The 23,654-nt window shown below is 36.7% G+C and overlaps 1 protein-coding gene across 1 annotated transcript in view; it reads left to right on the top strand.

Annotated features, from left to right (window-relative positions):
* Positions 1-23,654, top strand: part of ENPP3 (ectonucleotide pyrophosphatase/phosphodiesterase 3) — a 90,209-nt gene that overhangs the window by 49,788 nt on the left and 16,767 nt on the right. The window contains exons 13-21 of the mRNA XM_059941941.1: positions 4,666-4,774; positions 6,178-6,306; positions 6,676-6,707; positions 9,421-9,548; positions 14,889-14,952; positions 17,351-17,438; positions 18,759-18,937; positions 20,689-20,740; positions 22,344-22,498. Of these exons, the coding sequence (XP_059797924.1) occupies positions 4,666-4,774; positions 6,178-6,306; positions 6,676-6,707; positions 9,421-9,548; positions 14,889-14,952; positions 17,351-17,438; positions 18,759-18,937; positions 20,689-20,740; positions 22,344-22,498 (936 nt within the window). The remainder of the gene's footprint in view (positions 1-4,665; positions 4,775-6,177; positions 6,307-6,675; positions 6,708-9,420; positions 9,549-14,888; positions 14,953-17,350; positions 17,439-18,758; positions 18,938-20,688; positions 20,741-22,343; positions 22,499-23,654) is intronic.

Genomic DNA, 23,654 nt, shown 5'->3' with positions numbered 1-23,654 from the left:
TATTCACCATTTCTTCTTTTCCATTTTAATTGTTATCCCTGCTTGATATGATTTGAGAGGGGATACTCTAATCTGCATTTGTCTGACCCCTACAGCTGACTTTAGGTGCCATATCTTTTTCCTCTATCCAATGCTCTAGTTTAGTACCCAAATAAATTTTAAGTGTAATTTGGAAAAGTGCTGCCAAGGGAACAATCAGAATGCCCTGAGAGGTCTTTAGGGGCTAACCTAGTCTGGGTTGGGGCTGGTTAGAAAGTTCTCTGAATAGCAAAAAAGATAAAAAGTTCACAAATGGCCTGGTTAAGGGAGGAGCTGAGCACATTAGAGGAACAAATGGACAGACAAATGGACAGGTAGCTAGACAAATAGATAATATGATAATGGTAAAAATAAGAATAGCAGCTAACTCTTATTGTGTGCTGCTCTGTGCCAGGTACTGTCTGAATTGCTATATGAGGATTATCTCTCACTAATGTCAGGAGCACTGTGGACCAGGGGAGAGGGCTAAGAGGAAGCTTACAGAAGGAGGCAAGCGCCAAACCACGCGAGTTCTTCTAGGCCATAAAACGTGCAATGGGAAGCACTGAGGCATTTTAATCAGGGAAGGACATGATCAGATCTATGTGAATTTAAAAATCACTTTTATCATGTAAGAGGAATGGGTTAGAGGGAGCAAGGGAAAGTGGGGAGACATGAGTTAGCTTTTACAATGTTTCAGGAAAGAGATAATAGTGACTTGGACTGTGGTAGTGGCAACCATCATGGATGGAAGAAGGTATATTTAAGATTCATTTAAGAGATGGACTTGATATGACTTGGTGTGAGATAGGTGATGGGGTGGGGGATCAATGGTGATTTTCAGGTTTCTAGCATAAGCAGGCAGGTTCCTCCAATAAGACCACTGAAGGGCATCTTCTTGGAGGTGAAGATCATGTTGTGACTGGGGTGCCTGTGACATCCAAATGGAGATGTCCAGAAGGCAACTAAATATGGATTTAAAGCTCAAAGGAGATGGAGATCAGGCAGTTTGGCAGCATACAGATGGTGCATGGAAGCGGAGATGTCCTAAGGAAAGAAAGAGTGAACAGTGAAAATAGAAGGATTAAGACAAAGCCTCATTTAAAACTTAAGAAGAGGCCAAACAGATGCAGAAACTGGAAAGCTTTATGGCTTTGTTATTGCTATTGTTACTTTTAATCACATACTTTGATTCAGAGTTACTATGACACAATTTGAAAGTAAAAAGATGATTTACTATATTGAAAGCTTATTAACTAGTTCTAGGTTTTTCAGTTATCAGTACCCTTGCTCTTGCCCTGCTATCCCTTTGAGGCTTACTTTTTAAAAAAATTAAAAAAAAATTTTTATTTTATTTGGCGTGCGGCATGCGGGATCTTAGGTCCCCAACAAAGGATCGAACCGGTGTCCCCTGCATTGGGAGCGTGGAGTCTTAACCACTGGACCGCCAGGGAAGTCCCTAAGACCTACTTTTAACAGTTTCTTGTGGGCCTGATGTCGTGCCAGGCATTCTTAGAGGTGCAGAAGATGAAGCTCCTGTACCAGAAACCAGGTTGAAAGGGCAGATAAAGGAAATAACGAGTTAATGCACAAAAGGATTCTTTCTCAAAGAAACCTTAAAAAAATTTCATCGCTTAAATAGTGTTTAGATGGGAAGATTATTGTGACCTGGCATAGCTGGAGAAGGCTTTATGAAATGGGGATGTAGAGGGTGACAGGATTTGGAGAGGTAGGAGGAGGTGGGAGAGGCATTTGAAGTATAATAAAATCAGAACTTCTTAATAACAAATTTGCTCCGATGAGTCTCTAGGATTGATGTTGAATTAGGCACAGAGTGTCCTGGTTGGTTCCAGTAACTTTAAATAATGGTCTAATACTTTAATAAGATCCAGTAATTATTCATTATTAAAAAACAAATTATTAATCTTAGATGGAATGAAAAGTTGGGAAGAAAAATTTAATTCTGAAAAGAAAATTGAAATTAAGAACAGATTGACTGACATGTTGCTAATGCTCATGAACGTGATGGGAAAATTTCTGAGCACCGAAGAACTCTGTTTTGGGAGAGGCATGTGGAAGGAGCTGGAACAAGACAGGAGGAATGTTGTACCTTTTCAAAAACAGGTTATGTCTCTGCTGCATAGAGCAGCCTTGAATGCCATTTTACCCAAGGGGATTTCCAGATCCAGAGAAAAATTGTTCATTGAGGGTCTTTCCAGTTAATTAATTATATCAGGATTGATTTTACTGTTTCCACAGTGTCCCCTGTGAAAGTGAGTGATCATGATTGCATGTGAAAGAAGTTGGGTTTTCTACCCAAACTTAGTTTGCCTCAGAGCTTTCTATCCCTGTTAATTATCTTACTCATTGCCTGTTATAGGCATTTCTTGTTTCTTAGCTTTGTCTGGGCTAGAATAGGAGGCTGGCATCTACTCACTTCACGTTCAGTGCAACGTGCCATCTATGGAGTGTGTACTTTGTGAACAGCTCTGTGCTTAGGAAGCAGGTGATGAGTTTGGTTGCACAGTCCTTTCCCTGCAGGAGCTCCCACGCTCCTGGGAGAAACACACAGGCACAGATGATTTCTAAACTGTGGAGAGTCCAAAGGTAGCGGGATGCCAGGGTGCCAGGGGAGGACAGAGGAGGAAGGGCTCTGAGTGCAGCCGGGAGGAATGAGTAGGTGGCCTATGTGAAAGGGAACATAATTATGCTGTGATGACAGGTGGAAACCATGACTCTCACTGGCAAACCAGAGTGCGTGGTCACCCTGAGAATGAGGGTCAGGAAAGTGTCATGGAGTTGATGATAGACTTAGCAGTATATAGAGATGATTGGAGTTAAAGTCCTGCCCTGTCCCTTAGTAACTGTGGGATCACCAACATGTCACTTAACTGCTTTAAACCTCAAGTTTCCTGGTCTCTGTAACTGGAAATTCCAGTAGCATCTTCCATGAATGTTTGCTGAGAGATTTCATGAGGTAATGCACTAACACTCTTAACAGTAATTGGCTTTCTCAAAGCCAATAAAATAAAATTGTAAAATCCTTTCTCAAAAAAGAAAAAAAAAGGCAATCATTGTTATAATAGTACTAAGAAGATTAAAAATTTTACCCAATCCCGTGGGGAAAGTGCTATTACATTTTCTTATTCACTGAAAAAAAATGAGGTTATGTTAGTTAAAAATTATTCACTTAAACCTTGAGTCAGTTAAATATACTATATCGATAAAGTGTAGAAAAATCTAAAAATACAAAAGAATATAAACAATAAAATAAAAATGAACTCCAACTCATTATTCAGAGACAATCACTGTTAACCGTACCTTGATATATTTTCTTTTGGTTTTCCATATATGTGACTTTACTATGAAATGCTGAATGTATTTAAAAACAAAATTGGATTATGCAATATGTATGGGTGTGTATACAGTTTGGCTTTAATTTTTTAACTTTAGCATTGTATTGTGATCATCTTCCTATGCCGTTGTTCTTTAAAAATATTTTTAAAATTATTTTTTATTGGAGTATAGTTGCTTTACAATGTTGTGTTAGTTTCTACTGTACAGCAAAATGAATCAGTTATACATATACATATATCCCCTCTTTTTTGGATTTTCTTCCAATTTATGTCACCACAGTGTATTAAGTAGAGTTCCCTGTGCTATACAGTATGTTCTCATTAGTTATCTATTTTATACATAGTATCAATAGTGTATATATGTCAATCCCAATCTCCCAATTCCTCCCATCCCCACTCCCTTTCCCCCTTGGTATCCATACATTAGTTCTCTACATCTGTGTCTCTATTTCTGCTTTGCAAATAAGGTCATCTGTACCATTTTTCTAGATTCCACATATATGCGTTAATATACAATATTTGTTTTTCTCTTTCTGACTTACTTCACTCTATATGACACTCTCTAGGTCCACCCACGTCTCTACAAATGACCAATTGTCTTTCCTTTTTATGGCTGAGTAATATTCCATTGTATATATGTAGCACATCTTCTTTATCCATTCCTCTGTTGATGGACATTTAGGTTGCTTAAATATTTTTTAATGGTTATTGAGTATGCCTACTTAAGGATATGGTATAATTTTTTTCTTGTATTTAAATTGTAAATAAATAATGTGATGAATATCCTTGTATGTAAATCTCCATCTGTACTCTGTTTACTTAGGACAAATGCCCAGAAACAGAATTATTAGGTTACAGGGTATGCCCCTTTTAAACTCTCTGGCTACACATTGTCACATTGTTCTCTGGAACATGTGTAACCATTTAGGTTCCTATAGAAGTGTCTATGGACTCTTCTCCCCAGCATTGGAAATTATCATGAAAACCTTTGCAGTTAAATAATGTTTGAATAATGTTGAAGTTGAACACTTTTTCTCAGGTATTTATTGGCCAGTAGTCTATTTTCCTTTGTAGGGAATATGGTTTAATTTTTTTTTTTTTTTTGGCTATAGAAATATAGGGAATTGGTATTTGGTAAATGTAGTATGGGTGCTGGGCTCTGATATCCTATTTCAAAACCCAACAATTTCAGAGAAGGAAATTATTTAATTTTTACTCGATTAGATAATGGTTTGGTTAATTAAGCCTTAATTCATGAAGATAATCTTAACTGCAATTTTTTTTTCCTTAGGTAATTCAAGCCTTACAGTTAGTAGATTACACTTTTGGATTGTTGATGGAAGGCCTAAAGCAGAGAAACTTAGTCAATTGTGTCAATATAATCCTTTTGGCTGACCATGGTATGCTTTTTTTAAAATCATATTTTATCGTGCTTTTTTTTAAATTGTATTTTATCGTTGATTAAATCTTATCACTTCGGGGAGCATACAAAAAAAATAGAGATTTTTAAAGTCTATTTCTAGACCTAGAAGCTCTTGAATGAGCAAAGAATGAGCTTTGTAGTAGGCTGTGATGAATAGAGGACTAAAATTTATACTTTTAGTTTAATTATTCTAACATTCATTCTGAAAAATCTATCCATACACTTAATTTTCTATATATTTGGAGTTAGTAGTACTTAACAAGGATGTGGCTGGGCTCGTATCATAAAAAATGTCTTCTTTTCAGTGAATGATTCATTCATATAGATTGGCTGCTGTTTACTGAATTGGCTAGTTTTACCATGTTCTGTGTATTTCTTTTGAGTCTGTGAATAGACTTCTATAAAGTCCCTGTCACTCCACATTTCTCTGCTTGAGGGTAGCTCTCCATTTCAGTCAACCTGAATACTAAAAGAAGTGAGACAGATGTCATGCCCTCTGCAACCTCACTTTTAAAGTACTCATTAATTCAACAAATATTTTTAAAGTGCTAACTCAATGCCAAGTATTTTGCTCGATGTGGTGTGGTAGGAAGTACATAAAGCAGAAGTGGACCTTTTCTAGACAGGGTAGTCTAGATGGGGTGAGAAGAGGAAAAGGAACACATCTGCAGAATTTTGTTTATATCTTACATCAAGATAGTGTGAGACACAGTAATTTATTTTAAAAGTTTCTAAAATGGTTCCCTAATACTTTGACCTATTGTTTTAAAATTAAAGAAAATATTTTAATGCATATTTTGTTAAAAAAATTATAAAATATAAAAATAATAAAATGAATAGTAAAAATAATAAAAATAAAAATTTGGATGGAGTCTGAAGAATCTTCAAATAAAAAAGGTTTAACTACCAATACTTTTTTAAAGCATATGCTTCTTATATAAATTTAAATAATACACTTATGAAAAGTAAAAATTCTCTAGGCTTTGTTCTCTTGCTTAATGTATTGTTTTATAAAAATGCATGTTATTTTTTGATTTAAAAATATATCATGTTGCTTTATGTAAAATCAGATGTTATAAAGATTTATTTAGCTTCCTACAGAGAACTTTCTTCTTTGAAATTACTTTAATAGATCTGCATTGAACAGATGATCTGTTTATAATTCCTATCTGTTCTTCTCTTATAAACATGATCCTTCTCTTCCACTGCCAGGATTTTCAAGGCCTGCTAATTAGAATAAAGTAATTGGGTAAATTGTAAAGGTTCTCAGTCAAACTTGGTTTGAGATCTGTAACATAAAATATCTCCTATTTGACCTGATCAAAGGCAACCGATTGTTACCATCTTATACATTCAGTGAATAATTTTTTTTAAATTCAGGAATGGATCAGACTTATTGTGACAAAGTGGAATATATGACTAATTATTTTTCCCAAGTAAACTTCTACATGTATGAAGGACCTGCCCCCCGCATCAGGAGTCATAATGTACCTCATGATTTTTTTACCTGTAAGTATGAAGATGACCACATAAAAAAATAAAGGTAATACTGAAAGCGAATAACCATAGCCTCCTGATTCTGAGGATGCAGGAATTACCAGGCCCCCTCTTCTGACCTCTTGGGAAGACCACACAGAAGCAAATGAGAAAATCCCATGTTTAATTACAGTCTGTCGTTAAAGTCTATGGTAATATCTAATATTGTTAAGTTAAAATATACTCCATTCTTAAATGCTAAAATAATTCTTTGCTTAAAGTACTTTTTAATTTAATTTTACCAGATCATAGTCATTAATAAGCGTCTGTGTCAAATTCACCTGAATTGTTTATATTTCTTTGCAGTTGTAATGTGATTTACTTCTTTTTCTTTCGAAACAGTTAATTCTGAAGAAATTGTTAGGAACCTCAGTGTAAGTATACAGTCTTCTAATACATATGTTTGAATTAATGGATGTCTTTAATCTAAGTTTCAAGAAAGCTGTATTCTATATTTTCGAGTCCAAGCCATTTGTAATTTATTTCTTAAACCTCCATCAACTTTTTAAAAAATTCCTGTCAGTTGGTTTTACCTTATCTGTTTTTATTTTGGAGTTGACACCACTATTGGAAATTTGTTTGGGTATCAGAGGCACTGACTCCTGAATTGAATGGGCTGATGTTTCATTCAAAGGAGCTGGGCTAGTGAGCTTCAGGTGGCATCATTTTTCATATTTTTTGTATGATTTAATATTGGAAAATAGTGAAGCACAGATATTATAGATCTTTTTGTACAGGTCAGAAAAATCAACTCCCTTAAGTATAATTGTAACTGCTTTTGACTGGTTCTTGCATCTCAGGTTGTAAGTAAATAAGCAGGACAAACTCCAGATAGATTAAAGCAGTCGGGATTTTTCAAGGTGAAGTTCACTACACCTGGAGAGACCTGAAATATTCTTGTATGGTGGTTTTAATGGTCCTATGTTTAAAATATATTTGCGAATATACATCTGTTATATGGATTCATGAGTTTACCGTGGCTGGGGATGGGGCTAGATTTATTTACGTATAGGCGATATGCAAACATAGTAAAAACTGTGAGAATAAAATGTGAATGATTGAACACTGAAAATGTGAATAAGGAAATGCTGGGGAAAGAGTGGTTACTATAACCTGGGACCCACTGCAAGTCTGAAGTAGGAATGAGCGCTTGAGCGGAAATTCTTTAGTGTTAGTCGCTCCTTTTGTCTCTTACACCTAATATTCTGATCTTGAGTAAGCATGGTGGATCATCTCACTCCCTCCTGGTGAAGGGTGTACCTGGAATGTGCCCATGCTGACGGGAAGGGTAGTGGAGAATTTCCAGCAAATGGACTCTCTAAATCCACATATCGTTTTCCCTTTTTTCCATCACCTCATGATTCAGATAGCTGTAGTCCTATTGCTGAAATGATGGCAAATGTCTAATAATCCTAGTGGCGCAAAGGGATTGGATACCGCAGGCTTTGGAAATCCATTACATGGCATCACAGATAGGACCAGGCCTGGAGCTGCAGAGCCCTGAGGAAATGGACTATCCTTTTATGAAGTAGTCCATTATTCCCAGGGAAAAGTTCCGAGTGGTAGTACAATATTTCCAGGAATGCTGATTTGTGGGCCTATATTGAGCTTATATTGGACAAACATAACCAAACATGAAGTGGCAAGTCCCGCACATTCTGGCTGCATGACAGACAGCAACGTCAACTTTGTTCTTAGATAAAAGGACCAAAATTTTATCTCAACTCTAGTGTCTTCACTAAAAATTCTCAAATTCTCAGATGCAAAGAATGACCCCGTACTTCTTCAGAGGTTGGCAGTGTACCCCCAGTTTTCTCTGGATTTACTCGGGCTGTACATCCAGCCAGCAAAGTGTGCCTCATCAAATGATCGGTGGTCCTTAAGGGCACATTCTAGTCCCTTGGATCTTTGAGGAAGCTGCATCCGCAGCAGCTGCCACAATGTGCTTGCCTGGAAGTTACAAAAATGGCGGCTTAAGAAAGAAGTAATGATAAATGAAAAAGTAGAAAAATAAGAAGACTGGAAAAGATAGCAAAGTAGGCAGGAAAAAACATATCTGGCAGAAATATCTGTGTAATAAATAAGTTTCTCTTTCCTTTTTCATTCTATAACTCTCTTCACTCTCCTACTTTCTATATTTCTTTTAGATTTTTAAAATCAATTTTGTAGTGTCTCTTTTTCTTATGTAAATTGAACATGAGATAATAGTGACACAGACTTGAAATATTTATGAGATTGTTGAGGCTTAAAATAAATAAGAAAATGAGCAAGTAGAAAACAATTCATTTCCCCTTATCCTTACCTGTATTTTTTTTTTTTTTCTGTTGTTTCTCAAAAAAGTCGAGGGAGAAAAAGTTTCTTTGTAGTTCTATTTCTCATTTTCTCACTTTTTTTACATGTATAGATACCAATATGATTTCCATCTTTACCAAGTTTTTAAATACGCCATCAGTTAACAGCAGTATTTATTAAGAAATAAAATTTCACTCCAGTTTGCGAAGAAACCCATGAATTTTTCACAAGTGGGAGAACTGGACTAGATTTCAAAAACTATTGACTTGATTTGAAAATTAAGCAAATGTAGGTTATTTAAAGGGTAAATTGAGTCAATTGTGAAGGGATTTTTGGTGCAATTTAACTAATTTAAAAAATTTTTTACTCATATTTATTAATGTCTATATAAGACTTTTCATGTATAATTTAGACTCCAAATTTGTAATTGCCACTCTAAATCCAAACTTATATTTATTCTCTGTCTAAAAAGGAGGGGAGATTTATGGTGGTTTAACATATATACACAGGAATAAAACTTCAGACAGCAAACAATATAATTTACATCATATGTTAAATTGCAACTTAAATATTGTTGCAACAATTAAAAACAATATAACTAGAGAATGTGACTACACATAATAAGTTTAATGTTCCTATTTTATTAGCCAGGCTTAAATCCTCTTACTTTTTTTTTTTTTTTTAAATCCTCTTACTTTTAAAAAGTGTTTAACAAATCATCTTAGGAGATGAAATTGTTGAGTTAGTTTGCATATCTTATAGGTGTCATGAGGAAATAATTTACCTCTTTTTCAGTGCCGAAAACCTGATCAGCATTTCACACCCTATTTGACTCCTGATTTGCCAAAACGCCTACACTATGCCAAAAATGTCAGAATTGACAAAGCTCATCTTTTGGTGGATCGACAGTGGCTGGCTGTGAGGTCTGTGTGCCTATTAATTTATCTCATAATACTTTTAACAGCCATCTTTCATTATAAATTTCCTTGACCTTACCCTGCTATTATGATCACATGAATTTTCCTGAGTATGACAATTTCTTGACCTTTTATATGCTATCTAGCATTTCTGTATTTGAAATGACTGTTACGAGGTTGCCCATCTTAGCCTACTAATCTTTACAATGTAGATGAGAATGAGGAAGAAGGCTGACTGTCGCAGAGATTATCAGTACCAGCACATTCTTAACCACTGAGACCACTGTGGTCTCCTTTAGGTGGCAGACAGGATATAAAGATGGCCTCAGTTGTCTCACAGGCTGGTAATGAGTAATTGATTAGATAGCTCTTTAAGATCTTTGTCACCTTTGTGGTTTTTCTGAAAGAGCATGCTTATGGCTGTAAGGCCAAGCTAACCAATGAGTTGTAACATTTCTTTTTTTCTAGTTATAATTGTAATTCATATTGATCATTGAGCATTTGCAAAATATAAGGCCATTTTGAGAAAATATAAAGCATTCTGAATCATTCTATCCCCAAATAACCAATTAACTAATTGACTCAACAAAATGTTATTGATGCTTGCTATGTGTGTACCAAACCCTGTTCAAGGCATTTGGGATACAGAAATTATTCCTGCCCTCCTTGTCAAATGGAAAAGCCTGATAATAAGCCAGTAAACAAATAAATACACACTATCTGGTAGTTTAACTCGCATTCCCTATTTTTGTATTTTATTCCAGTATTTTTTCCAATGCATAAGTGGATATAAACAGAAGATATGTTTAATAAAGGAAGAGGAGACAAAGGAAGAGAGGAAGTTGGGCTCTAACATAATAAATGTGTGCAGGATGAGGAAATGGAGATTTGGTAGAGTCTATTCTCTGAGATAACAGGAAAGCTAAGCAGTGCATCGCTAGGCCAGGGAGCATGCAGTTTAACACGTGGCCACTAGATGGCACTAGCCTTTCTTCTTGGAATTGGAGTTTCAGAGCCCTTTGGCTCAGTAGGCTGTCCTGTGGGTCAGGACAGCATTCTCTAAAAGAAGATTAAATTACGTGAGATAAATTAAGCTTTACTAACGTTAAATATATAAGATTTTTAGTAGTGTGTGTATGTCATATATAAATGTGAGTGAGTTCTCCAAATATTTACTGTTAAAGGTATGAGATCAAAGGAGTTAGGAGACCAATGGTACAAAATGAGAAGGTGCCCATCAGTTCAACGACATGGACTATGGGTTATAGAAGGAGAGCCCAGCCACCAGGATACCTCTGGGTTTCACACATTAATACTCAGTCTCAAATTGTGAGCTTTGTACATTTACTAGCTAGCAGTCAGATGTAAATAGAGCAGCAGCCCCAGAGTTCAAGCCCCGGCTCCGCACCTAGTTTGTTGTGAGAACTTGCACAGATGAATATCTCAGGTCTTCATCTGTCTCATCTGTAACACAAGACGAACCTGGTTTTACTAATCTCTTGCTATTCATATACAACGTAAACTAACTTACATCAGAGGAAATGCTGACTACAGCCCCAATCAGAGCAACAGGAAGTCTCATCTGATTAAGTCCTGGGTGTATTCTATCTCCAGCCCTTAACACATGAGTCTCAGGCTACCTATTTTCTAAGTTAAAATATGTCATCTTTAGTTATAATGTTCAATATTTGATAACTAGATTCCCTGTTCAAAATTATAGCAAATTTCATCATTTAGTGTAATCTATTTTCCTCCTTCTCCTCCTTATTTTGCCCTTTATAAAATGTGTTAGATTTTACTAATTTGGGGAAACCCAATTATTTGAAACTAGTTGAAGTAATGTTAAAGTTCCCTTTTAGATAACATGAATAATAGCTTTTTATGTTATGATTGGAAACTGACAAACCATCAGTTTGTCCAGGCACGTTTCTGAGAAATGGAGATAGACACAGTCCCCACCCGAAGGATCTTCACCCAGGGAGGGAGGATGGCAACAGTTATAATCAGGTGTAACAACTGTTGCACTGGGATCAAGTACAAGGCGCAAGGAAACAAAAAGAGTGATTTCACACCCCAAGTGTGGATGCCAGAGAATGTCAGAGAACGCTTCCTCGTGGGTGTGATTCCTGCTCTGGGTTTTGAAGGCTCAGGATGGGTTAGGCTAAATGCTGTCACATAAGTGGGTCTCCCTGTGCAGTTGTCTAGTCTGTGCATTGTACAGAGGCACTCAACCAAGGAGACGAGTGGGAGTGGGAATCTAACCCTTGTTCTGCTCACCAAGCCTGGACAGGCCGTGTCTGCAGAGGAGAAGGACCCCTTTTCCTTACTGGAAGGCACCCCTCTGCTTGCCACGCCTTGAGCACTGCCAGGCTGTGTCTTCTCAGAGGTGCTTCTTTCTCTGAATGCTCTGCTCAGAGCAGTGGAGCACCTTTTTTTTTTTTAATTATTTTTTTATATTTATTTTTGGTTGCATTGGGTCTTCGTTGCTGCACTCTGGTTTTCTCTAGTTGTGGCGAGTGGGGGCTACTCTTCATTGCGATGCGCAGGCTTCTCATTGCAGTGGCTTCTCTTGTTGCGGAGCACGGGCTCTAGGCACACGGGCTTCAGTAGTTGTGGCTCGCGGGCTCTAGAGCACAGGCTCAGTAGTTGTGGCGCACAGGTTTAGTTGCTCCGCGGCATGTGGGATCTTCCCGGACCAGGGCTCAAACCCGTGTCTCCTGCATTGGCAGGCGGATACTTAACCACTGCGCTACCAGGGAAGTCCCTTTTTTTTTTTTTTTAAGTCAGTAGCAGTTCTGGGTCAAGGAAAGGTAGAAACAGAGGGTCAGGTTTCCAGGTGGAGGGACTAGATTCCATGAATTGCAAGTAGTTCGGTTTTGCTAGAGCACCTAGTGAATGAAGCTGCCTTCATTCAGGTCCTCCTGCATGAAGGACCTTATCTGTCAGGACTAAGGAGTGTGACTTTGTGAAAAGAGTAGGAGACCACTGGGAGATACAAGGTGGCTGGAGGTGAATATATTGGGATTTGCATTTCTGAGAGCTCACTCCAGCTGCCATATGGAGGAGGATGGTCAAGCAAGTGGCAGGGAGGCCAGTTAGAAAGATGTGTTGTGACCCAGTCTTCAGCGTGATGACAGCCCCAAGGGAGCTGTGGAGCTGTAGGGGATGGTAAAACTAGTCAGCACACTATTGGGAAAGTATGGTGAACTTATGCCTCAGATTTTCCAGGATAGTACCAGTTCATTATATTCTGTCTTCCATTTGTACTCATTAAAACATATGTTTCCATTTCCGGCAGGGACATATAGGGTTAAATACAATTAGGGGTGTGTGTATGTGTACGAGTTATGTGGGAAGATTTTGGAGTTCAGAGCCAGGATAACCAATTCAGGTCAGATCTAGCTTAGAATGGTGGCAGTAGAGGAAAGTGAGGAAAATGTGACAGGTACGACAGAGAAAGATAGGAGTTGGCAACTAACTGGGTATCAGGAGAGAAGTCTTGCTTATTGCCCATGTGTGTCATGTCCCAGCTGTGGCAGAGAAACGGGGCCTTAATTTTGACTTTATTAATTAGACATGGAGAAGATAAAAAAGATTTGTTCCAAAAGATTTTAGATAGTACTTGGAAGTTGAGCTAAGTTATGAAAGATAAAATCAACTCATCTTTTCCAAGTGCCAGCTTCCATTATTCCATATGTAATTTCCAGAGCCAAATTAATGGTTGGAAAGCTTGAATGTGAGCAATTAGAAAAGCAGACTTCTAAAGTTTTCACTTGGAAAGCAATAAAAAATAGAGGTTTTTCTAACAATATTTTTATCTTTTGCTTCCAAATATGGTTTTGTAATACTAAAGTTTTCTAATGAAGATGGGTTAGGGGTTGGAAATATAAAAACAAACCAACAAAAACTAGATTTATCTGAAAACAGAAAGATAAATAAAGGATCAATTTTAGGAAATTTACCAATGGCTTAGTTCAAAAGACCTTTCCTTTCTTTCATTAATGAATACTCTAGTTCCCCACACAGAATTTAAAACTTAACTATCCTCAATCAAATAGCTCCAGTAATCTTGGGGAACCAAATATCTATGGAATAAGTATAAAAATATTTCTTAGAACAAGTTTTACCTCATACCAACAATTTTATTGGCATTAACTAAGATGACATGAACTGACACCTTAGAGTAACTGAACTTAAAGCCCCTATCAAAAGGACTACTCTTGCTTTCCCCATTCTAGGTGGTACTTAGTTTCTCCTTTCTTCCCTCTATTGGGTAGACTTGAGTGTGGCCTGGTGAATTTTGTGATTTATTTTTTATTTTGTGATTTATTTTTATTTTTTTATTTAAGCTGAGTGAGAATCAGTTATGAATTTTTTTAAAGTTGATTTTTTAAGACACTAAAGTCCTGCTCTCAATTAACGTTACAATGTAAAAAACAAAAACTGTGCGTGTGTGTGTGTGTGTGTGTGTGTGTGTGTGTGTATTTGCCCAGGGGTTGGGAGCTGGGGATTGGGGAAACAAATGAGAGAAAATTTTTAAGGCCAACACTTGGAAATATTAGTCTTTTTCCCTTTAGGGACCTAATTTGAACCAGTATAACATTATTGCTTTAAAAAAATCTAGGTTCCTTTATCACTATTTTGTTTTCAAGTATAAAAACTAACTACATATAAAATTGCTAATGCTGCTCAATTCAAAGACTAAAATGTGGAAACGTAGGCAAACTACAAATGAATTAAACTTGAAAAGTCTTTCAAGTAATAGAACAACAACCTCTGGAAGAAAATCCCAAAAGTTAAAAATAAACTCTGACTTTACAGAATATACTGGCTTTTCCTTTCCAAGTATTATAATTAACTTGCCCTGAGTATTCTCTATTCATATTTTCATATTATTTCCCTAGACATCTCTGACATAAAATAGGAATTGATATTTTTTCCCAGTTCCAAAGATTTATCTTTAAAGCACTGAAATGCTTAACATAATATATTAATCAAACTACTCTTAATCACACAGACATGGATGTGTAAAGGTACAGTAAGCCCAAAGACAAATTTTTAAAAAAATCCATGCCTTTGTATATCCTTCTCTTAATGTTTAAAAGTCAAATACTTTTGAATTCTATTTATAGATGCTGGAATTCTCCTTCCTTCTCTCCTACCACTCTCTTTGTTCCTCTGTGGCTCTGAATTTGAGCATGAAAATAAATATATTTATGCTGTTGTTGACAGAAAATTTTACTTATATAAAAGGAGAGGCTACATCAAAATCCATTAAAGCTCAGTTTGCAATAAGGTCTCATATCAATAGATTGATCAGAGTGTAATAATATTATTTCTTTATAGGACTAAAGCATTTTCCTGTGGAGGAGGCAACCATGGTTATAACAATGAGTTTAAGAGCATGGAGGTAACTTACTGCTTTTTTTTTTTTTTTTTTTTTTTTTTTTTGAAAATCAACTCCCTACCACTGTGGTTCTGTTGTCATTCCTGAGTTTGTGGCACATGGTTAGTACTTTTTTTTTTTTAATTTTATAGCTACTTTATTTATTTATTTATTTTTGGCTGTGTTGGGTCTTCAGTTCGTGCGAGGGCTTTCTCTAGCTGCGGCAAACGGGGGCCACTCTTCATCGCGGCGCGCGGGCCTCCCACCATCGCGGCCCCTCCCGTTGCGGGGCACAGGCTCCAGATGCTCAGCAGTTGTGGCTCACGGGCCCAGCCGCTCCGTGGCACGCGGGATCTTCCCAGACCAGGGCTCGAACCCGTGTCCCCTGCATTAGCAGGCAGACTCCCAACCACTGCGCCACCAGGGAAGCCCTGCTTTTTTTTTTTAAAACAAATATTTATTGAGCACCTGCTTTGTGACGGGCAACGTTCAGGACTCTTGAATACCTTTGTGAACAACACAGATAAAGACCCCTGCCCTCATGAAGTTTTTATTCTAACAGGTGGACATAGACAATTGGCATAACAAAGCAATGTATGGTTGGTATGTTAGGAGATAAGTGCTATGGGAAATAAAGAAAAAGTAAAGCAGAGTAGGTGGAAATTGGGGGTGTTTGGGGGTGACATGGGGGCAGAGTGCAACTTTAAATAAGATGGAGATGGTAAGATTCATTGAGATGACGGCTGAGCAGAGACTTGAAGAAGGTGCAAGAATTAACCTTTCAAGTATCCAGGGGACAGGTGTCCAAGGCAGAAGAAACAGCCAGTGTCAAGGGCCTAAGGTGGGAACGTGTCTGATATGTTGGAGGTGAGAGAACTTTCGTTAGGCTGTTAGGATATTAGACCATGGCTGCAGCTGATTGGAGAGGAAAGAGGGAGAGTTAGTTGGATATGTTAAATTCAAGATATTTATTAGACATGCAAGTGGAGATGTTACATATAGGCAATTAGAGAGTCTACCTAAAGGGATAAAAAAATTGAGTTTTGGGCATATAAATTATTTCGAAGATATGTGACTAGATAATATTCTCAGGGACTGAGCGTAGGTGGAGAAGAAAAGCAAGTACTGAGCCTTAAGCACTTTTCTTTGAAGAGATTGGGAGACAAAGAGTTACTAGCAAAGAGACCTGGGAGTAGAGCCAGTGAGGGAAGAAGAAAACCAGGAGAGTGTGCTGTCCTTGGAGCCCAGGGAGGAAACTATTTGAAGGAGCCCATGAGTAAAGTGTAGCCAATATTCCCCCCTAGGTAAAGCTTCATGATTTTGCAACCTGATTGTCTTACCTAGTTCCGTTTGTCTCACACACACACACACACACACACACACACACACACACACACACATGCCCCTTTCCAAAGAAAGAAGAATGTGTTAGGCTCTCTATGAATATACTACGTCTTAACATTGTCATGATGAATTATATCTCTTTGTAAATACTTGAGAAGTTTCTGGAGACAGCATCCTTCTCTATTAATTAGGGTACTATTTGATAATTGAGTTGATTACTACAAGAAAAACCTATGCCTCCAATTCTTTGCTGATTATCTTGGGAAAATATATATGTGTATATTTATATTCCTGTTGCCCGAAAAGAATTTTGCCTATCCGTGTTTGATACTGTTCTTCTAGATATTTAGAATCTAAAACAATTTAGATCTGTTATAAGTAATATAATTAAGTTACCTTTAATTATTTAAACATAAATAAAAATATTTAGGTCTCTTCATCCCAAAAGTAAATGGGAGATGTCTTTGAGAAATCAGTGGGCAAGTATAAGGTGTACAAAAATATTTAATGCTTAGAAATGTCAACATTTTTTGTCATGTAGTAGTAACATATGTGAACAATGATAAGAAAGGAGTATAAAAAGAATATATGATGTTGTATGATGAATTTCTAATTTCTGTTGTCCAGATGTTGTAGAATTGTGCTGGCATCGGTTGTCCACTGTTGCGTGTATTCTCCTAGTCTGTTGACATAGGAGGTGCTATGGAAGCAGGTGGATTTAGAAGTAAACACAGTATGGATTATATCTGATTGGACTTGGTACAACATCTCAGGTGGAAATGTTGCAAAAATCATTTTCGAATCTGGAAAGCAACCAATATTTTACGATAACTATAAATGGAGTATTTAAAAATCGTGAATCACTATATTGTACACCTGTAACTTATAATATTGTACAGCAAATGTACTTCAATAATAAAAAAAAATCATACTGTTAAAAAAAAAATCTGGAAAGGAATTCTTAAAGAGGCTTAAGATACAAATAGAAGAGCTGTTAGAAAAAGAAAATTGTGTCTCTTGCAACATCTGTTTTTGAGATTACATGGCATCTAGTAATAGATGTACTATTACCGCCTAGGCTATCTTTCTGGCACATGGACCCAGTTTTAAACAGCAGACTGAAGTTGAACCATTTGACAATATTGAAGTCTATAACCTAATGTGCGGTAAGTATACCTATATAACTTCAACAATCATATGTGAATTGAGTTTTAAAAATATGAATTTTGAAGTTGGTGATAAATTGAATCCCAGAAGTAGATGCTCTGTCCTAAGGAGACGGCAAGTAGAAAAGATGAGGTAGAATTATTTACTATTCAGAATTATTTAGCGGTAAATGTGAGTTCTTTTCGTTTTGTTTTGTTTTAGTAATGATAAACATTGGACCCTGGGAGACCAACTTTTCTGTTAGTTAGTTACTACATGAAAATTTAATTTAATAGAACTTAGATAAATAAAATTACACTTCCAACTTTTCAGAGCAGGGATAACATAGCAAAAAACAGAAGTATTTTCTTGTAATTACAGAGAGAAAGCTTCTGGAATAAAAGGATGGTAAAAAAGTCCTATTTGGATCGACACATTACACTCAATGTTAAAAAACCGTAAAGAATTAGAGTTTTGGGGAATCTAACCTACCTTCCTGCCTATGTGCTCACCTCAGACCACACATCATTTAGCTAGGCAAGGCAATGAATTGAGTTGCAATTTCACCTTTAGCTATAGGAATCTGGGAACATAAGTAGCTCACAGTTGTCACTCTTAATCTTGCCACTGGCCTGTAGTAATTGAATGTAACTTAGAGACCAAAGAGTATCCACTTAAAAATAATGTGTTGTAGCATTAACTTAAATTCTTTGTTCCCAAGGCTGAGTTTGTGGTCAGGGCTACTGGCCCTTTCCAGGAAAAGTTTAAAAAGAACTAGTTAGGATTGCAGTTCTAGGAGAGATCTCTTTGGTAGTCCTCAGCAGGAGCCACTTACAAGGCTATGTTTGTGCAATATTTGTATGTTCTGTTTTTATAGGAAAAACTATAAAAAGTTCTCTAAATTTTAAGCAAAATTCACTAGTTTAATACTTTAAAAGTATCTGTACTTATTTTCCTATAATTAAATAAATATACTACAAGTAAGATTGTAAATTATCTAAGTTCTTTAAACTTGTTTTTACTAAAAGTATAGCTTTTTTATGCTAGAAAACCATGACATGCTTAAGGCACAAAGTGATCATTTAAGCAAAGATGCTTTTCTCTGGAGGAACAGAAACAGTTCATAAACATTCCTGTGGCTCATTTACAGCAACTGTTCCTATTTTCTAGAAAGACTAGGTATGGAAATTGGGAGGGGAGGGGGAAGCTGCTAAACTGAATGGTGTATGCAGCAGAATTTATTAAAGGAAGTGAACACTAAGTGTTTGTTTTCTCCCATCTTCTGCATAGATGTTGTTGCCTTCTAATTTAAAACTACTCTGAATTTAATTTTTAAACAGATCTTCTACACATTCAACCAGCACCAAACAATGGTACCCATGGTAGTTTAAACTATCTTCTGAAGGTGCCTTTTTATGAACCATCTCATGCAGAGGAAGTGTCAAAGCTTTCTGTTTGTGGCTTTACTGTTCCATTGCCCACAGATACTCTAGGATGTTCATGCCCCGGGCTACAAAATGTAAGTAATAACTTCATGTATCCATAAGAATGTAAAGGGGCAAACTCATCTATAACCAGAGTAGCTAACAACCAGGTTTGTGTCCTAGCTCAGATATTTACTAAGAGAATATGTGGTTTCTCTGAACCTTATCTGGAAATGAGAGGAACATTGTAAGATTAAGTATGTGAATATGTTTTGTAAACTGGAAAGCACTATTTGGCAATTGTTAACCCATGGTGAGCTAACTGTCCTTAATCGTTCAAAACAGTGGAATCCTGGGGCTCTCTTTGATTTCCCTCATAAACCATCTCTCTTACAGCTTAAGAATCAGATGGTCATACTCGGTTATTTCAGAGCAGAAATAGCTGGCGGGGGCAGGGACTGAGATGGGGCATGTGACACACCCACTAGGGTAGGTGCTTCGGAGGCTGCTCAGCAGGAAGCCTAGCATTTAAAGTGGGAGGTATCCTTTTGGGTAGCAGTGAAGAACCCTTTGATCAGAGGACGCTTGGAGGCTGGCTGACAAACAGTCGGCATTGGGAAGGTCTCTTTAGTGGATCAGATGCCCAGCTGAGTTCAGGAGCAGGATTTCAGATCCCAGGAGACTCTCAACCAGGTGAGATTCCAGCGCTAAGAGGGGTCTCCCAAAGGCAAGCAATCAGAACAGGAGCTCAGAATGCAAGGACCAAGCCCCGCTGTGAGAATTAAAGCACATGGGTGGGGCTGGGATATCGGAATGGAATTGGAGCCCACTATCCGGAGTCCATCAAGCTAAAACTAATGTCAAGGTACATTTGATGCCAAGTTCCAAGGGTGGTTGTAAAGCTAAATAAACACCAGCTGCCTCAGGTAAGAATTGTTTCTTAGAGCCAGGGGACAGGGAAGACTTTCCATTCTCTGATCCTCAAAATAACATCATTTCACAGAAATAAATGCATAAGTAAATTACCAACCAAAAAAGATTTAAAGGGGCAAAAGTCTAAACTTCCCACTAAAAATCAAATCCATCCTGAAGATCAGAGTAAAGGTGTGGGTTTCCTACTGCTCCAGATAACCTCAATGGAACCACTATTTAAAGTAATCATAATAAATATTACAAAGTGGGTGTTTTCTTCCCCACTTTAGAGATAAGGAGGGCTCCGAAAAGTTAGGTAAATTGTCCAATGTCACAGAAGCTTGGTCTATGTGACTGAAAACCCCAAGTTCTTCTCTGTAAGGAAGGTCCCTTCCTGCTCAGAGTGTGGTCCCAGGATCAGCATCTGCATCAATTGCAAGCTCGTTGGAGATCCAGAATCTCAGGCCCCAGTAAGCTTGGGCTTACACTGAATCAGAATGTACATTTTAGCAAGACTCTCAAGGGAGTTGCGTGTGTGTGTGTGTGTGTGTGTGTGTGTGTGTGTGTGTATGTATATATATGTGTATATATATATATATATATATATATATATATATATATATTGAAGCTTCAAAAACCCAGGGATGTTGTCATCCAAGCTTAGTAGTTGATTCCAGCTATGGTCAGAATGATATGCCCCATTATCAATTACATCTTTGCATACTCCCACACAAAAAATGTATTCCTGGCAGTAGCAATGTCTCTATATTTCTGAGTTAGTGGCAGAACTGGAATTTAAACTCAAGTTAGTCTGGCTTTTTTGTTCCATAGTAAAACATTCATGTGACTACTGCAGAAATAATCTCGATCACCTTTTAAAACATGTGTTGTTACTATGATTCACTTTCTCCCCGTCTCCCACGTTATCTTGCAGAATGCTGACCTTGAACGCGTGAATCAAATGCTAAATCTCACCCAAGGTGAAAGTAAGTCAATAGAAAGCGTGTTAAATCTTCGATGTTTAGACCTAACAAAATACCATATTGCCTTTTGAAGGTTCTCCAAAATAAGCTTACAGGTCCTTTTGAACATAAAGATTTTCTTGCCAATATACAAGAGGGAAAAATACCCCAGATCTAATAACAACAGTAGCAGCATGGAATAGTTATGATGGTCCCAAGCACACAACAATTCCTTGAAATGGTGGTGCGTTGTCTACAGTTCCCTATTCACTTTTTTAGATGTGAAGAGACAAACTGCCTGGGTTTAAGTCCTATGTCTACTGTTTCCCCTCTGTGTAACCTGGGCCAAATTACTTAACCTCTCTGTGGCTCAGTCTCTTCATTTATAATAATGGTACTCACCTCACATAATTGAAAAGATTAAAAGAGTTAATCCATGACATGTACACACTGCTATATTTAAAATAGATAACCAACAAGAACCTACTGTATAGCACAGGAAATGCTACTCAGTATTCTGTAATAACCTAAATGGGAAAAGAATTTGAAAAAGAATAGATACATGAATATATGTATAACTGAATCACTTTGCTGTACACCTGAAACTAACACAACATTGTTAATCAACTATGCTCTGACATGAAATAAAAATTTTAAAAAAAGAGCTAACCCATGGAAAGAATGTAGAACAGTGTCTGCCCTGGAGTAATATTATTATTACCTGTTATCCCTTTTATTTTTTTACTTTAAAAAATTTTTAACTGAAGTATAATTGACGTATAACATTATATTAGTTTCAAGTGTACCATATCATGATTCAATATTTGTATATATTGCAAAATGACCACCACAATAAGTCTAGTTAATATCTGTCCCCATACATAGTTATAAAATTTTTTTTTTCTTGTGATGAGGATTTATAAGATTTACTCTCTTAGTGACTTTCAAATGTGCAATACTGTGTTATTAACTACAATCAACCTGTTATCTTTCAAGTATTCTTGTACTGAACTCTCTAGGCCTGTTTCATCATTGTAAAATGGAAATACCTACTTTTAGAGTTGTTAGGAAGACTAAATGAGTTAACATATGTGTGTACTTAGAATGGTGCCTGGCACACAGTAAGAGTTCAGTAAATACGTCGGCTGTTTTGACAATCTTCTTATAATCTACTGAGTGTTATTCCATGGCATGAATACCCTGCACGTTTTTTAACCATCAGTAATTGGTGGAATTTAGACTAATGGCAGACAATTAAAAATGAATAAATACAGTAGGCATACTTTTAATAAAATTCCAATTTCTTTCCTAGGACAATTACTAAAGAAGTCATCTTTGTTATAAAGTATGTGCTTTTGATTTTAAGGTTTTATCTCTTCGGATATGTCTTGTGAACTGTTAGCTGTTTAGCTAAATAATTTATCTAAGCCTTAGTTTTATAATTTTTAGAATGCAATAATAACACCTACCTCATAGGGTTGTTGTAAGACTTAAAAGAGGTTAAATATGTAAAATAGTTATCAGAGTACCTGGAAAATAATAATTCATCAGACATGGGTAGTTACTATACATAGAAACATTTGCTAATTTTCACAAACATTTTTATTTTATGTTATTTTTATTTTAGTAACAACAACAAAGAAACTAAACTTGCCATTTGGAAGGCCCAGGGTTATACAGAAGAACAAGGAACACTGTCTTCTTTATCACAGGGAATATATCAGTGGATTTGACAAAACTAGCAGGATGCCCCTTTGGAGTTCATATACAGTCCCTAAACCGGTAAGTTCCTGTGTCCATTGATTCACGCAGGCTGGAAAGAAATTGTAGTTCTTTACTATACTAAAAGTTGAATTTTGATTTGCAGTAGAGATCCCAAAGCGAGCTCAACGGGCCTGTGGCTTGTATTGATAAGACAATGTCCCAGGTTTTACTTACAAGTACTTGTAGGTGCTACATGGGTGCAAAAGAGGAATACATTGTGTTTTGCCTGGAGAAAGCAGAGTGTTTACAGGCCAACTGGCTAATTGGTATGGCAGGTAGAAAAAAAGATTTCAAAGAGAAGCAACAGGAAGTACAGAGGCACACATTTCATTTGGTATTTCCCAAGTATATGGTGGGTGCACCTAAAAGGTGATGGTAACTAAGTTATAAAGGGTTTTGTTATTTAGTTGATTACTTTAAAACACTATACTATCTGCTGTGTACCGTGGTAGGCACAGTAAACACAATGTGAATAAGAGGTAATCCTTCCCTAAAGGATCTAGCACTCTAAGAAGCCAGGCTAGCCTTACATGTATAGGTGTCCTATGTTACAGGTCTCTGCAGATTGAGGTTGAGAATCCAATTGTTTAAATCCTCTTACCTCTTTCACTATCTGGCAAACTCCTTTTCAATTAATGTCACCGGGACAATTGGCTACCATAAGAAAAAGAAATATTCGATCCCTACTTCACACCACATACAAAATTAAATTGATGGTGAATTTATAGACCTAAATGTGAACAGCAAATCCATATTTTCCTTTGTGTATATCTTTATGACCTCAAGATAGGGAAGGATTTCTTAGGACACAGAACAACAACAAAAACAAAAATTACATAGAGGAAATTGATTAATTTACTACATTAACATTAATGTGTGACAAAAAAAATGAAGTTATGGGTGGGACAATATATTTGCACTGCATATAAGAAACAAGGGATGAGTATACAGAATACTAATTAAGATCCAGAATGGCTAGTAAATTTCTACCAATAAACAAGAGAATGGCAAGCATCTTAGTTAATAAATGGGCAAAGGATATGAACCAAACAATTGAAACTTATTAGCAATCAGGGAAATGTAAATTAAAGCAAAAATCAAAGTCTGCCAAAAATCAGCCCAAACATTCCTTCATGGCAGGAATTTTTTTTTTTTTTTTTTAACATCTTTATTG

Source organism: Balaenoptera ricei, chromosome 12 (assembly GCF_028023285.1).
Source record: "Balaenoptera ricei isolate mBalRic1 chromosome 12, mBalRic1.hap2, whole genome shotgun sequence".
In the NCBI taxonomy this organism is placed as follows: Eukaryota; Metazoa; Chordata; class Mammalia; order Artiodactyla; family Balaenopteridae; genus Balaenoptera; species Balaenoptera ricei.
The sequence above is the reverse complement of the archived record's forward strand: the minus strand, read 5'-3'. Positions and strand labels throughout refer to the sequence as shown.